This window comes from Neophocaena asiaeorientalis, unplaced genomic scaffold (assembly GCF_003031525.2).
Source record: "Neophocaena asiaeorientalis asiaeorientalis breed wild unplaced genomic scaffold, Neophocaena_asiaeorientalis_V1.1 scaffold648, whole genome shotgun sequence".
NCBI classification, from domain to species: Eukaryota; Metazoa; Chordata; class Mammalia; order Artiodactyla; family Phocoenidae; genus Neophocaena; species Neophocaena asiaeorientalis.
In genome coordinates this window covers 8,104,323-8,117,292 of record NW_020172781.1, presented here as the reverse complement: position 1 = coordinate 8,117,292, position 12,970 = coordinate 8,104,323, and the positions used below count along the sequence as shown (strand labels likewise).

Here is a 12,970-nt window from a genome sequence, read left to right as displayed (position 1 = left end):
CACCCAGCACACTATCTCTTCATTTACTTTACAAACATATGAGTGTTACTATGAGCAGCACCTGTACTATGCAGAGAATGGAATTAGTGAACACTTGTGGGAAGACTTCAGAAGTTACAGACATGTTCTGCAACGTTCTAATTTTTCTTAATGACTAATTAAGCACATCAACCACAACTTTATTCACATTTTTAAAGCTATTTATATCTTCAGCCTGCATAACATCTGGGGAGAAACTACTAAAATGACTACTTAACTAATATTACCTCCTTGGACCTTAAAAAAAATCTACCAGTGCTCATATTCATTGGTATAGTATTCAAATCTGTAGATTGTCTAGTCTTACCTTTAAGTATCTTCTATGTTTTGACCATAACCTCCTTCTTCCCATAACTGAGAACAATTATTTGTCCTAAATATTGTCTACATGCCTCAACTTTTTATTTACTTTTATCTAGAAAAAAGTCAGTAGGCATACTGACACAAGGCATACAACGGATTCCCAATCAACAGAAGCTACTCCTAGTTTCTAAGCTCCCTGAAAGTAAGAGCATGTGTTTCCTTGAATCTTCACCATCACAATAACTAGCATAGGGTTTCACACATCAAAGAAACTCAGTGGATCCCAGCGACTGCCTTAGGAGAAGTTTCCAGCTTTAGGCAAATATTTCACTACTATTACTTTTTCTGGAGGCAGCCCTAACTCCACTGGGTGTATTCCATATAAATTTATGTAGAAGTGTTTTAAAGATTTTTAAAATTCCTTTAATAACCTTTCAACAACTTCTCATGGTTCTTAGCATACAACGCAAACTCTTTACTATGGCCTAGTTGCTTATTCCCCCCCTGCCCCACACACTTAAGACGTCCTAGCCACACCTGGCCTCCACCTGCTCCTCAACTACTACTCTAAGCGTATTTCAGCCTCCCGGTCTATTTTCCTCTAATTGGGATGCCTCCCCCATCTTCACAGGCTGGGCTAACATCAGGCTCAACCGTGGCCTCCAGAGAGTCCTTCCCTTGATTACTCTGCCTTCGCCTCTACCCTGTTACCGTATTCATGGAAGAGCACTTACCACTACGCCAAATTCTCTCTTATCTGTTTCCAAGTGAGGGCACGGACAGTGTCTATTTTGCTTCCAGGTGTATCCCAGGGCCTAGACCTGAGACTAGCACAGAGCAAGCGAGTGACCCTGCGCTACAACTCCTCCTAAGGCCACCTCCTGGCTTTCAGGCTGGCGCCCGAGTCGTGTGGGGCCTTCACCGGGACCCGCTAGCGTCTCCCCACAACAGGCCCCCTTTCCGGGGCCTAAGGGCGCGCACCCCCTTTCCCCCCGGGGGGCTGGTCGGGAGGGTCGGACGCCCCTGCGGTCGGGTCACAGCCACGGCGGGATTCTGGACTCGGGGGCAGCGGGTGTGGGCGTTGGGAACTCGTGCAGCCACAGCTGTACGCGGCTTGGTTCTGGGCTCGTGGAACCGGCGCGCGAGCCGCCCACCCGTCCAACCCCTCTCCGACACGTCTCGAGTCTTTAACACGGACTTCTGAAGTGAGGGGTCTGTGAAGAAGGCAGGCCTTCTACTCAAGAGCAGTGAGAGAAAGTTTAGCTCTGGTCACCAGAAAACGACTTCGAGGGAACCGACTGGAAAACTCACCAGAGAGCGTAGGCTGCACAGCCACCTCGAGAGAACTTGACTGAAGGGAGGAATCGCCGACGCGAGACAACCGAGCGCGCGCTCAGCGCGCGCTGAGCCGCACAGCCGCAGTAGAAGCCTCGCGCGCCCAGGGCGGGGCGCGGAACTGGGGCGGGGCCGAGCAGCTCCTCTCGCTCGCTGACGTGACGGGTCGTGGCGGAAGGGTGTGGACGCGCAGGCGCCGCAGCGGCCCGGGAGGCAGGGGGCGGGGCCGCGCAGGCGCCGTGAGCGGCGGTAGCGGCGGCGGCGGCGGTGGTAGAGGTAGTGGCGGCAGCTGTGAAGGGGTTCCGGGAAGATGGTGCTGATTAAAGAATTGTGAGTAGGGTCGGTGGGCGTGAGCGAGGTTCCGGGACGGCTGTGGTGGGAGAATCATTGATTGAGAAGTGGCGGAATATTCCTAAGAAGGAGCGAGCCTCGGGCCGGCCGCTCCCTGCGCGCACCCCCTCCCCCGGCCCGCGCCCCCGGCCCGCTCTAGGCCCCTCCGCGGCGCGCCCCCAGGCCCCCCTGGCGTTGTCGTGGTAACAGTGCTGCCCTCTCCCCACCCAGGGGCGGAGGCGGCAGGGTCTTAGCTGCAGCGCGTGGCTCAGGAAGGCGCGGCCGGGAGTTTCCGCTGGGACCCGCCTTCTCTCCCCAATCCCCTCACCCCAGTTTGAACCTGGGCCCATCCCCAGGCTCTCGGGTGGGACCCAGCTGAAGCCCAAGGGTGGGGGAGACGCGATGGGTCTGTGGGTTTTCGTCCGGGGTGGAGCCTGTCTGTAACCCGCGGGAGGTGGGCTTGCCAGGCAAAGGTAGCGCTGGTGTCGGGGCTGGAGGTGGGACGTAGGTGCCCTGAAGTTCATGCTGGAGTCGGGAGTCCGGAAAACATGCTCTTCACTGGGCAGTGAAGCTCTCCCTTCACGGGAGAGCCATCTTTCTGCTCTCAGTCTCAGTTTCTACATCTTTAAGATGGGGTGACACTCTGGGCCCCGTGTACTTCCCGGGGTTTAGATGAGGCGTTAACATGTGGTTGGTCAGATAAAAGGGTTTCCAGGTGCATCAGACCGGCGAAGTGGTTTTGTTGAAAAGTTACGGCATTTCCTACCGGCAGGGATTGTGAATATCACAGGAAATCTGGTTGGTAGGGAATGTTCAGCTGTCACAGCTGGTTCGTGTTGTCAGCATCCCTTGGGCAGCTAGGGATTTCGAGTGTGGCCCGTTCTTGGGTTTTTCAAATGCTCTTTTGATTTTAAACTCTTAAAATTCTTGGCTTAATTTAGCTAACTCCGGACAGCTTATTTTTAGTGTTAGTTCTCAAACTTCTTTTAAAAAGTCACTCCTGTCGCTTCTTTGCTTAAAATTCTTCAGACTCCTTATCTCACTGAGAATAAAAGCCAATGCCTTTACTATAGCCTAGGAGGTCTTAACACTGTTTTGTGCTGTGATTTCAGTTACGTCCCTTCCCTTGTCCCTTACAAGCTCACAAGTTTTCTTGCTGTTCCTCCACTACTCCAGGAAAAGTTCAGTTCGGGGCCTTTCTGCTTGCTGTTCCCTCTGCATGAAGAGCTCTTCCCTCATCTCACTAACTCACCTCATTTCAGGTCTTTGCTTAAATATCACCTTAGGGAATCCCTCTCTGAAGATCTAATTGCACCCCCTCCCCATTTGGTGTTTGCCTTCCCTGCTTTATTGTTCTCCACAGCAGTTATCACCACTAACATGCAGCACAATGGTTATTTTTTTTATTTTACTAGATGTGTTCTCTCACTGCATGTAAACTCCACGAATCTGTCTGTTTTGCTCACTCTCACATCCTCAGCTCATAGAATAGTCTCCAGCACATAGTAAGTGTTCAATAAATATTTGTTAAATAAATTAATGGAAAATTATAACTTTATTCAGTGACAGGGATCCTGAGAAAAGACACATTTTCAGTTAAAGCTTATTTATAGTATTGAACTTCGGATTTATAAAAATTTTTCTTCCAAGTCGTTTGTACAATGTATCATGCAAGTGTTATCTCATTTATTACTCTGAAGTTTTTGTAACTGATAAGTGGCAGATATTAAGACTTCTGGAGGAAATAAGACAGGAGGAAATTGACTTGGCCCAAGTCACATAGCATGTGCATTGCAGAACTGATTTTAGGTCATAGATCTAGTCATTTTTCTTAGTTATTTCCTCCCTCCTAAAATGTGAATTAAGTGTTCAGTAGATCCCTTTGACAGTTATGTGAGTAGTATCAGGCTAAATCATGGAAAGAAATTCTCATTGGGAATTTGCATGCTGTGCGTTTTGTGAATCATTACTTTCTTTATAAAAATTTTAATGTGCCGAGGTAACAAGTGTTGAAATGTGTTCAAGGTATAATACTTTTTCTGGAGGAGTTATACAATTACATTTCTTAATGTTCACTCCTCATGTATGTCTCCCCTAGACTTTTTTTTTCCTCCTAGAGTTTGTTTTTTTTTTGGCTGAGGCGTGGCTTGTGGGATCTTAGTTCCCCAACCAGGGATTGAACCTGGTCCCTTGGCAGTAAAAGCATGGAGTCCTAACCACTGGGCCGCTAGGGAATTCCCATTTTCCTTCTAGACTTTTTGAGGTCAGAGGCTGTTTCTTATTTTATAAGTATTCCCGGTACCACACAGCATCTAGTCTAGCACACTGTAAGAACTCAGTGTTGTTTAACAAAAAAAATGATTCTTCCTACTCACACGTCAACTTTCTAAAATTGTTTTTGGTCAGGAGCAATGAATAGGTCATTCCTATGTGAAGATGTTGGTAAACTGTAATATACTTCGGCAAATGTTTGTTGTCTTTAAAAATGCCATCTATTTTTGACATGAATTAAAAGGTTAGAAATAACTTTCTCAGGTTGGGGAGTTCCCTTCGGGTTGTTGCTTAAGCAATAGATGAAATTGCCATTAGTGTAAAAGTCCTGGTTTTAAAGAACTATTTGTAGTTCGATCTGGAAAATTATTTTAGAAGGATTTTCAGAGAAGTTTGAAAAATTTCAAATTGCTCTAAAAGTTGAATACTGCTTTTAGAATAATAATACAAAATCAAAGCCTGTTTCTTTTCTCTTTTTCTTAAGCAAATCTTGAAGAAGTTACTTGACTCATCATTCATTCACAATGTCTTTATCAGTCATTTTCATTTCGTGAAGTAAGTTTCCCTGAAAGTGTTAGTATATAAAAATAGGGATCTTCCTACTAGTAAGTAGTTGTTAAAATTACTCAGCAGTGATTCTTTGGTTTTGTGAAACTTTAGGGAAGTCTTTAACTGTTTCCTTTCTGTTCTTCCATTTCCTCGCATCCCAGCATCCTCATTTGGACCTTTGTACATCCTTGCCCTGCCTCCCAAAAGATGGCTTTTCCTCACCTTCCTGCTTCTCAATGTTTTTAACCACCTACAGATGACGCCTTCAGGTTAGCTGTAGTTATGTCACTTACCTTTTGGAACAACCTTCCAGGATTCCTTGTTGTCTAATAAATTTAATAGATTTCTTACCATTGTATTCCAGACCCTGATAATATGCTCCCAAACTGTATCTTTGTCTGTATCTCCCAAAATATGCTCCCAGCCTGTATCATAGTCTTCCCCCTGCCTCCGCCCTAGTTCATTTTCTGTTACTGAGACAGTGAGCAAGTTAAGTTAGTGTGTACCCTGAGGAGACAGCTAAAATGATTAGGTGTGGAAGGATTTTGTATAACAAGTTTATTCTTGATGAGAATAAAAATTAGTAACCACTGTGACTTTGAGAATGTTTGTTGTGTTTAGATGACCATTATCAGAAAGACAGAGTGATGAGTGACCCCCAGTAGTCAAGGAGGAGGGAGTAGCAGGAGATGTGTTTTACACGTGTTGGAGATTAAGGTGATGTGGGCTTTCAAGCATCGTTTGAGGAGACTAAGGAGAGAGAAACAGGTGAAAAGTGAGCTGAAGAGAAGTTGGAATGAGGAAAACTGCTGGGAATTTTCTGTAAAATGAAAATTGAGGTGAATGCCATGATATTTTTTTTTCTCTCCTCATAGTAGAAAGAGTTAAATAAGATTTTAAATGGCACTGCTATGGTAGCTTGATGGTTAGGAGGGAAAAGTCTGAGAATGACCAGGCCAAAAATGAAAAAGTTGCTATCTTGGACACCAGCTATTATCATGAGACATTTGATATTCAGGGATGGCCTTGGTTTTCGGAGCTTATTGTGGAAATAAGTGTGAGGGTACTTCCCTATAAAAATCTGGAGATAAAATGCAATATCCTGATATACAAAATAATACATCATAGAATTCTTTTTTCGAATTCATCTTTAGGAGCATTATGCCTCTCTGCTGGTGCTTTTGTATGTACAGTAACAAACTCTTGGACAAGATCGAACACAGAAACCTTATATTGAAAAGGGGTTATATTTATAAAGTTCAACGTATTTTCCATGGTAAAGTTTTTTCTTACTAAGTCTAAAGGACCTTTTACTTGTTTTTCTCAATAAAATTGAGGAATAATTGGGTAGTGGGGAACAGTTTTTGGAGGCATTCATTCGTGAGATTCAAGACATGTATTCTGGGAGAAAGTATCATAAAAACAAAATGCATAATATATAGATGGAGAATGCAACCATACTAAAAGTTTCACAAGGACAACCTGACCAGGCAGTCTACAAATAATATATCCTGTACCCTGCAATGTTCAGTGATGAGTTTTCTCTTGTTCCTTTACTCCTCACAAGAATCTCTACAACTGCGTTTTTGGGGTCCTGGTATAATGAGGATGCTAAATGCAAGTGATTGTTGAGAGCCAGGAATGGGTAGTTTTATTTCCCCCATTTAAAAACTCTTATTTAGAGCTGTAGTCATTGCAAAGACCCTCTTCCATAAACAACATCTTGTACTAAGCTATCATTGGATTTAAAACGAAAGCTCTTTAATCGTGGAGATCTGTGTTTTAAAGCCAACTATTTCATGTTTAACGTATTTGTTATTCTTTTGTCTTTTTAGCCGTGTGGTTTTGCCATGTTCGGTTCAGGAGGTAAGTCTTGCTTACATAGTTTATTTTGATACGCTAATCTAAAGACATATTTTCATTGTATTCATTTACCTTTACTTTGCAGTTTATGTGACAGAGTGAATTATGATGTGTTAAAGATAATTAATTGTAAATGAATTTCTGTTAACACTGCCTTGTTTTGGAAGGCTCTCAGAATGTAGATTAACTTCCTGTCTGGTGCAGGAATTCTGTCTACAGTATCCCAGAGAAAGAAGGTTCCAGCCTCAACTTAGGCACTTTAGGGTTAAGTCACTTGCTGCTTGGAGAAGCAGCCTACTTTACTGTTGCATATTTTAAACATTTGTCATTACTTTAAACCAAAATCTGCTTTCCTATAAAGTTTGCCTGTTGTTTACGGTTCCTTCCACTTGAGCAAAGAGAAGTAAGCCTGTTCTGTCTTGCACATGGTGACCTTTCAGGGTATTTTTTGGACAATTCTCTCTCCTCCTCCTGGCCCTTTTGTTCCATCTTCTCTGCGTGAGGTCACAAGGTTAAACATTCCCAGCACATTCATTTGGCCTAATATAATGTGATCTCCAGACTTTCTCACAAGCTCGTCTCACTGCTCACTGCACGTGCTGTAGTTGTTGCTCCCAACTGAAAAAGTGTTCCCAACACAGTCTGACCACAGAACCGTGAGAGATCATTGTCTCCCTTGATCCGCACGGTACAGAAATGCATCACCTATTCAGAACTTGCATGTCCTGCAGTTGTAGCTCTCAGTAGTATAGCCAGGAATGAGGATAAAAGCAGAGACAGCTTCTGAGAAATCAAGATACGTGTAGGAAAACCCATAAAGGCCTTTGGGTCCTTCTGTAACTTGCGCACAGCTTGCACTCTTAGGTTATCTGGTTTTCCTAGAGCTGACACTCGATTAGAAGCAGTGAATTGGAAGTGGGACAAAACAAACTGATAACCTAAGACGTGACAGCTGACAGAAGGCAGACAGAAAAAAAATAAAATGCAGGAACTTAAAAGGAGTAGCTGTGTGTCACTGTTTCATGTAGACTTGAACATAGCCGCATGTACCTCAGTAGTGCCTGAGGTTTCTGTATTAAAGTGAATTAGAACACTCGAGACAAGCCAGGCACCCCTATTCTTTACTTGTACAATTGTTTGAACTTGAATGTGGAAATTGACATTTGTTTCTGTTAAATTTTTCTTTTGGTTTCAGCTAGTTTCTGAGTCTTAGTATTGTCACCCAGAATAATCTCAGCTTTTTGTTATATTTGGACTTAATAAAACATGCCTCTTGTCTTTAAGTTATTCTTAAAAATGAGAATGAAAGCCTAGTAGCATGTGGCAAAATATCAGTCCATTAATAGCATATTTTTGGATACTGTTGTCCTTCCTGTGTAAGTCTTTGTTACTCTGTTCCTGACCAAGATCAAATTTACCCTCTGGCTTAGAGACATTTTAATCATGTTTTCAAAATATCACAGTGTTGAGAAGTATATTTTGAAAGACGTAAGGATTATAGCATTACTGGACTAACCCTGGTGTTGTATCATGAAAACCAAAAGAAAAAAGCCCTTTCTGCAGTCTAAAACCTCTACAAAAACTTTTTTGATGCGTTTAAGAAATCTTTCCAAATTGAGTGTGTGTGTGTGTGTGTGTGTGTGTGTGTGTGTATATGTGTGTGTGTATGTGTAAATTAACCTGCAAGATAGCATCATGCTCCCATGGGCTTTTTAGATATGAATATTTACTAAGCTTACAACCACCTCTGTTTTTTTATTCCTCAAATAAAATGTTAGTTTTGAATTATTACTTTTGAGAGGTAGCTTTTCTTTGAAAATATGCTTAAAAAAGAAAAAGACCTTTCTTCAAGGCTGTCTTCATTGGAAGGAAGAAATTTAGCCAAATTTGTAGAGACTGAAGATAATGCCATGATTGAGTCACTAGAACAAATTAGAACACAAGAACTTTGCTTTTTATCATTTGTTGGAATTGTTAGAAACTCCAGATTGGCATAGAACAATACTGCCCACCTACAGGTATTGGTGAAGTCCACTGAGAATTCTCATTCACTTTAAAATGAAATAGAAACCACTATCAGCAATTTCTTGCCTTTTATGGTAATACTTGGATATTTATAAATACTTTAAAAACAGTTTCTGTTTACTAGAGAACTTCATAATTAACTGTTCTGACCCTGGGTACCCAGTACTGTTTGTGTTTAGGTGGGCAAGGGCCAAATCAGCCATGTCATATACATAAGCATGGAAAAGAACACCCCAGAGGTCTACTAAAATTTAGACTGTAATGGTTCTTTGTACTTGCAGGCTTTTATTGTTACACTGTATATCCCTCCTCATTATTGAGAACGGTATTCTGATTGCTCTGCTTTCTTATTTGGCGAAGTAACAATTATGTTCCTTCCATACCTTCTTTAGAAGTTTGTGAAACTAAATGAGGTATAATAGATATGAAAATGCTTTGGAAAATACAAATGTGTATTTATTATTCAAAAAACTGAAACAAGTGTCAAGATGTCTTGATAAATGGATAGTATATGTTAAAGCACCAGAATATTTGTAACCAACAGTTTTCTTAAATAATGGAAATCTTGTAAAATATTATAGTTTCTTGAAGCTGTATGATCATCTGGTGTTTGTCTCTCAAAACATATTGATTTCTGATTTGAGTCATGTTTTCATATAGAACATATGTGCTAAATGGTTTGGATGTGCTTTTCTATATCTACAATAAGATTTTAGCACAGGAGGTTCCTGCATTTATGCTGACTTACTGAAATTCTTTGATATTTCAGTATCAGGTTGGGCAGCTTTACTCTGTTGCAGAAGCCAGTAAGAATGAGACTGGTGGTGGAGAAGGAATTGAAGTCTTAAAGAATGAACCTTATGAAAAGGATGGAGAAAAAGGACAGTATACACACAAAATTTATCACCTGAAGAGGTAAGCAGGGTGTTCACATTTGGTGCTTAGTCATATAAAACAATCACGCTTTGACTACCCAGCCTACTTATTCAGTATGTAACTACCTAACTCACTAGTAGATGTGCTGAGGTGCTTTAAAAAATTGTAATGTGACCCCCCCACACACAAAAAATTTTTTTTTCATTGTGCTAATATGTTGCATTTTAATTTTTTGAGAGTGTTTCTCCCCCTTTATTAGTTTTTTGGGGTTTTTTTTGCGGTACGCGGGCCTCTCACTGTTGTGGCCTCTCTCATTGCGGAGCACAGGCTTCGGACGCGCAGGCTCAGTGGCCATGGCTCACGGGCCCAGCTGCTCCGCAGCATGTGGGATCTTCCTGGACTGGGGCACGAACCCGTGTCCCCTGCATCGGCAGGCGGACTCTCAACCACTGTGCCACCAGGGAAGCCCTTTATTAGTTATTTTTAAATTATAAAGTGATCTGTCTGCTTATTAAAAAATTCAAACAGAAGATTATAAATTAAAAACTTAGTCTGCATCTCACATCATCACATACCCATAACTCCAGAGAGAAACTAGAAACAGCCTAGAGTTTATCCTTACAGATCATTTTCTATACGTATTCAAATAAGTTTTTAAAAAACATAGAGGGCTTCCCTGGTGGCGCAGTGGTTGAGAATCTGCCTGCCAATGCAGGGGACACGGGTTTGAGCCCTGGTCTGGGAAGATCCCACAGGCTGCGGAACAACTAGGCCCGTGAGCCACAACTACTGAGCCTGTGCGTCTGGAGCCTGTGCTCTGCAACAAGAGAGGCCGTGATAGTGAGAGGCCCGCGCACCACAATGAAGAGTAGCCCCTGCTTGCCACAACTAGAGAAAGCCCTCGCACAGAAACGAAGACCCAACACAGCCAAAAATAAATTAATAAAAAACATAGAAATATGTCACTTGTATCATTTATTGTTTCCCACAGCAAATGGGATCATACCATACATATGGTTATGCACTTTGCATTAATTTTCATGCAGTGATATATCACGAGCATCCTTTCATGTTGTTATTATTTAATGCCCTTTCCATTCTTCTTAAAGGTGAGTAAAATTTCTTGGTGTGGACATAAGCATAGTTTACTTAACCATTCTCTAAATGGTAGGTTGATTTAGGTGTTTTAGGTATTTTTCTTTTTGTCTGTTACAGGTAGTATTTCTGTAAGTCTTTATGCCTTAGGTTACTATTTCTCTAGGAGAAATTCATTACAGTAGGATTGCTGGAAGTCCATGCTCTTTTAAAATTTTGATACTATTGCCAGATTGCCTTCCAAGAGTTTGAGAACATTTGTTTTCCCATATTTTTCTATCTTTTTAATTTTTGCTAATTTGATACACGAAAAATAGCCCCTTGTTTAAATTTGCATTTCTTTATTAGTGAAGTTGAATGTCTTTCATATTAATTTGGCCTTTTGAATTTCCTGTGTGACTTGACCCTTCAAATCCTTTGTTCATTGTTTTTATCTCTTTTGTTTGCAGAGGTTCTTTTGCACATTCTCCTAAGTTTGGCAGTCTAATCTCTGTCTTTGGCATAAATATTTTAAAATAGAAAATGCATACCAATATTTATCCAAGGGCAAAAGATCAGTAATGGTTTTTAGGAGTCTTTTTTTGTCAGTAGTGTCCCCAGTTTATCAAAGGAAGAGGGAATCTGCTCTGCTCTTGGCTTTCTTCTCTTCATGTTGATTAATGCCAGGGTTTTATAGAGGTTTTTAAAATTGCAGATAAGTTGTGATGATTAGTATTTTTCATATTTTCTCAGTTTGAGGCTATTGCTTCATTTATAATGACACATGAATATAAAGTGGGTCATCACTTTGTAGAACCTTAAATTTTACTTTTATTTTCGCTTAGAACACAGCATTTCTTTGTTTCTGATGCAGGTTTGAATGAAGGCAATAACTTTGATTAATCAATTATCCATAAAGACTGTGTTATTCATAGTTTCTATTAATTTGTTAGCACCTTAAGCATATCTAAAAATGTGCCATTTGAGAGAATTTTAGCATTCTAGATGGTATAACCTATATAATATTTATAGTATTGAATTTACTTATGTTTACTCAGCTTACTTTTCTAGCATTTTATATTTACTCATTAATTGAATTTTACCAATATATAAAAACTCCCTTTATTATAAACATTCAACTCTCTGGAGCATCTAAAATAAACCCAAAAGTTTGATATATAAAATTTTCTGTTGGTCTATGATGTCCATATAAACTTGAAATAGATTCAAAATATCCTTCATTTGAAAACTAAGAGTGGGAATATTGAGAAAATGTTTGATATATTATTACATGGAAAAGACCAGTTGCTAAATTTGTACATAAATAATATGTTGTTTATAATTTTAAAAGTTAATCAGAAAAACGCCTAGAAAGAGATTCATTAAAATGTTAAGAATGTTTTTCCCTTGGTGGTGGAGTTATGGGTGATTTAAATTTATTTTACTCTTCTGTATTTTTGTTTAATGAGAAAGTAAAGAATGATAAATATTAATTTTGAAATATCTGATTTAGGTGACACTCCAGCCATACATAATGGATCTGTTAAGTTCAAGAGGGCTGTATAAATATGGTTAGTGCAAGAGATATTATTATTCTGGAGGAATTATTGGGATGAGGTTCGGAATTCCTTTCAGGCAATTAAATAAAGGAAACCCTTGGCTCTGGAGGCCAGCCTCCCAGCACTGTCTGGCTTCTGGAGCTGCTTCTTCATTCCTAGAAGGAGCTGAAATCATTCCACAGTACCCTTTGGTTTCACCCTTTCATGCACTCCTTTAATCCTCATTGCAGTCCTGAGACATGGGCAGTATACACATTATACATAAGAAGGCACTAAGTTTCATATTTACTCGAAGTCACACAGGTAGTAAGTGGTGGGATGGAGACTGAGCCTGGATTCTGTGATTTCTAATCCCATGCTCTTTTGGTCACAAGTCACAGTCTCAAGGGCCTGCACTGATGAGCACAGGTGTCCCATGAGAAGGGTGAGATGGGGTCTGATCGGATGGTGAGGACTATTTGATGCTCATAGAAGGCTGGCCTTGTCACACTGAGATGGCAGTTCTGGATGGAAGCATGGAGAGGCATGAGACAGGAAAGGGAAGAAGGAAAGAAGGTAGCAGTAATGGATCTCAGACAGTGTGGCAGATAATAGCCACTCTGGTGGTAATGAAAAACAATAAAAAAGCTGTCTGTTAATAAAGGCAAAGCAGGGACCCACTGTCCCTGTGGTCCCGTGGGGGAGGTCATGGAGCAAGGGCAATCAGATGTCCACTCTCAAAGTCATCAGTGTCATACTGAAGGCAC

At 41.0% G+C, this 12,970-nt stretch overlaps 1 protein-coding gene across 2 annotated transcripts in view; it reads left to right on the top strand.

Annotated features, from left to right (window-relative positions):
* Positions 1-1,902: 1,902 nt before the first annotated feature.
* The window catches only part of PITPNB (phosphatidylinositol transfer protein beta), a 61,980-nt gene continuing 50,912 nt past the window's right edge, over positions 1,903-12,970 (top strand). For both annotated transcript variants that reach the window (XM_024741483.1, XM_024741484.1), the window contains exons 1-3: positions 1,903-2,007; positions 6,663-6,693; positions 9,485-9,630. In XM_024741483.1, coding sequence (XP_024597251.1) covers positions 1,988-2,007; positions 6,663-6,693; positions 9,485-9,630 — 197 coding nt within the window. In that variant the 5' untranslated portion in view covers positions 1,903-1,987. The remainder of the gene's footprint in view (positions 2,008-6,662; positions 6,694-9,484; positions 9,631-12,970) is intronic.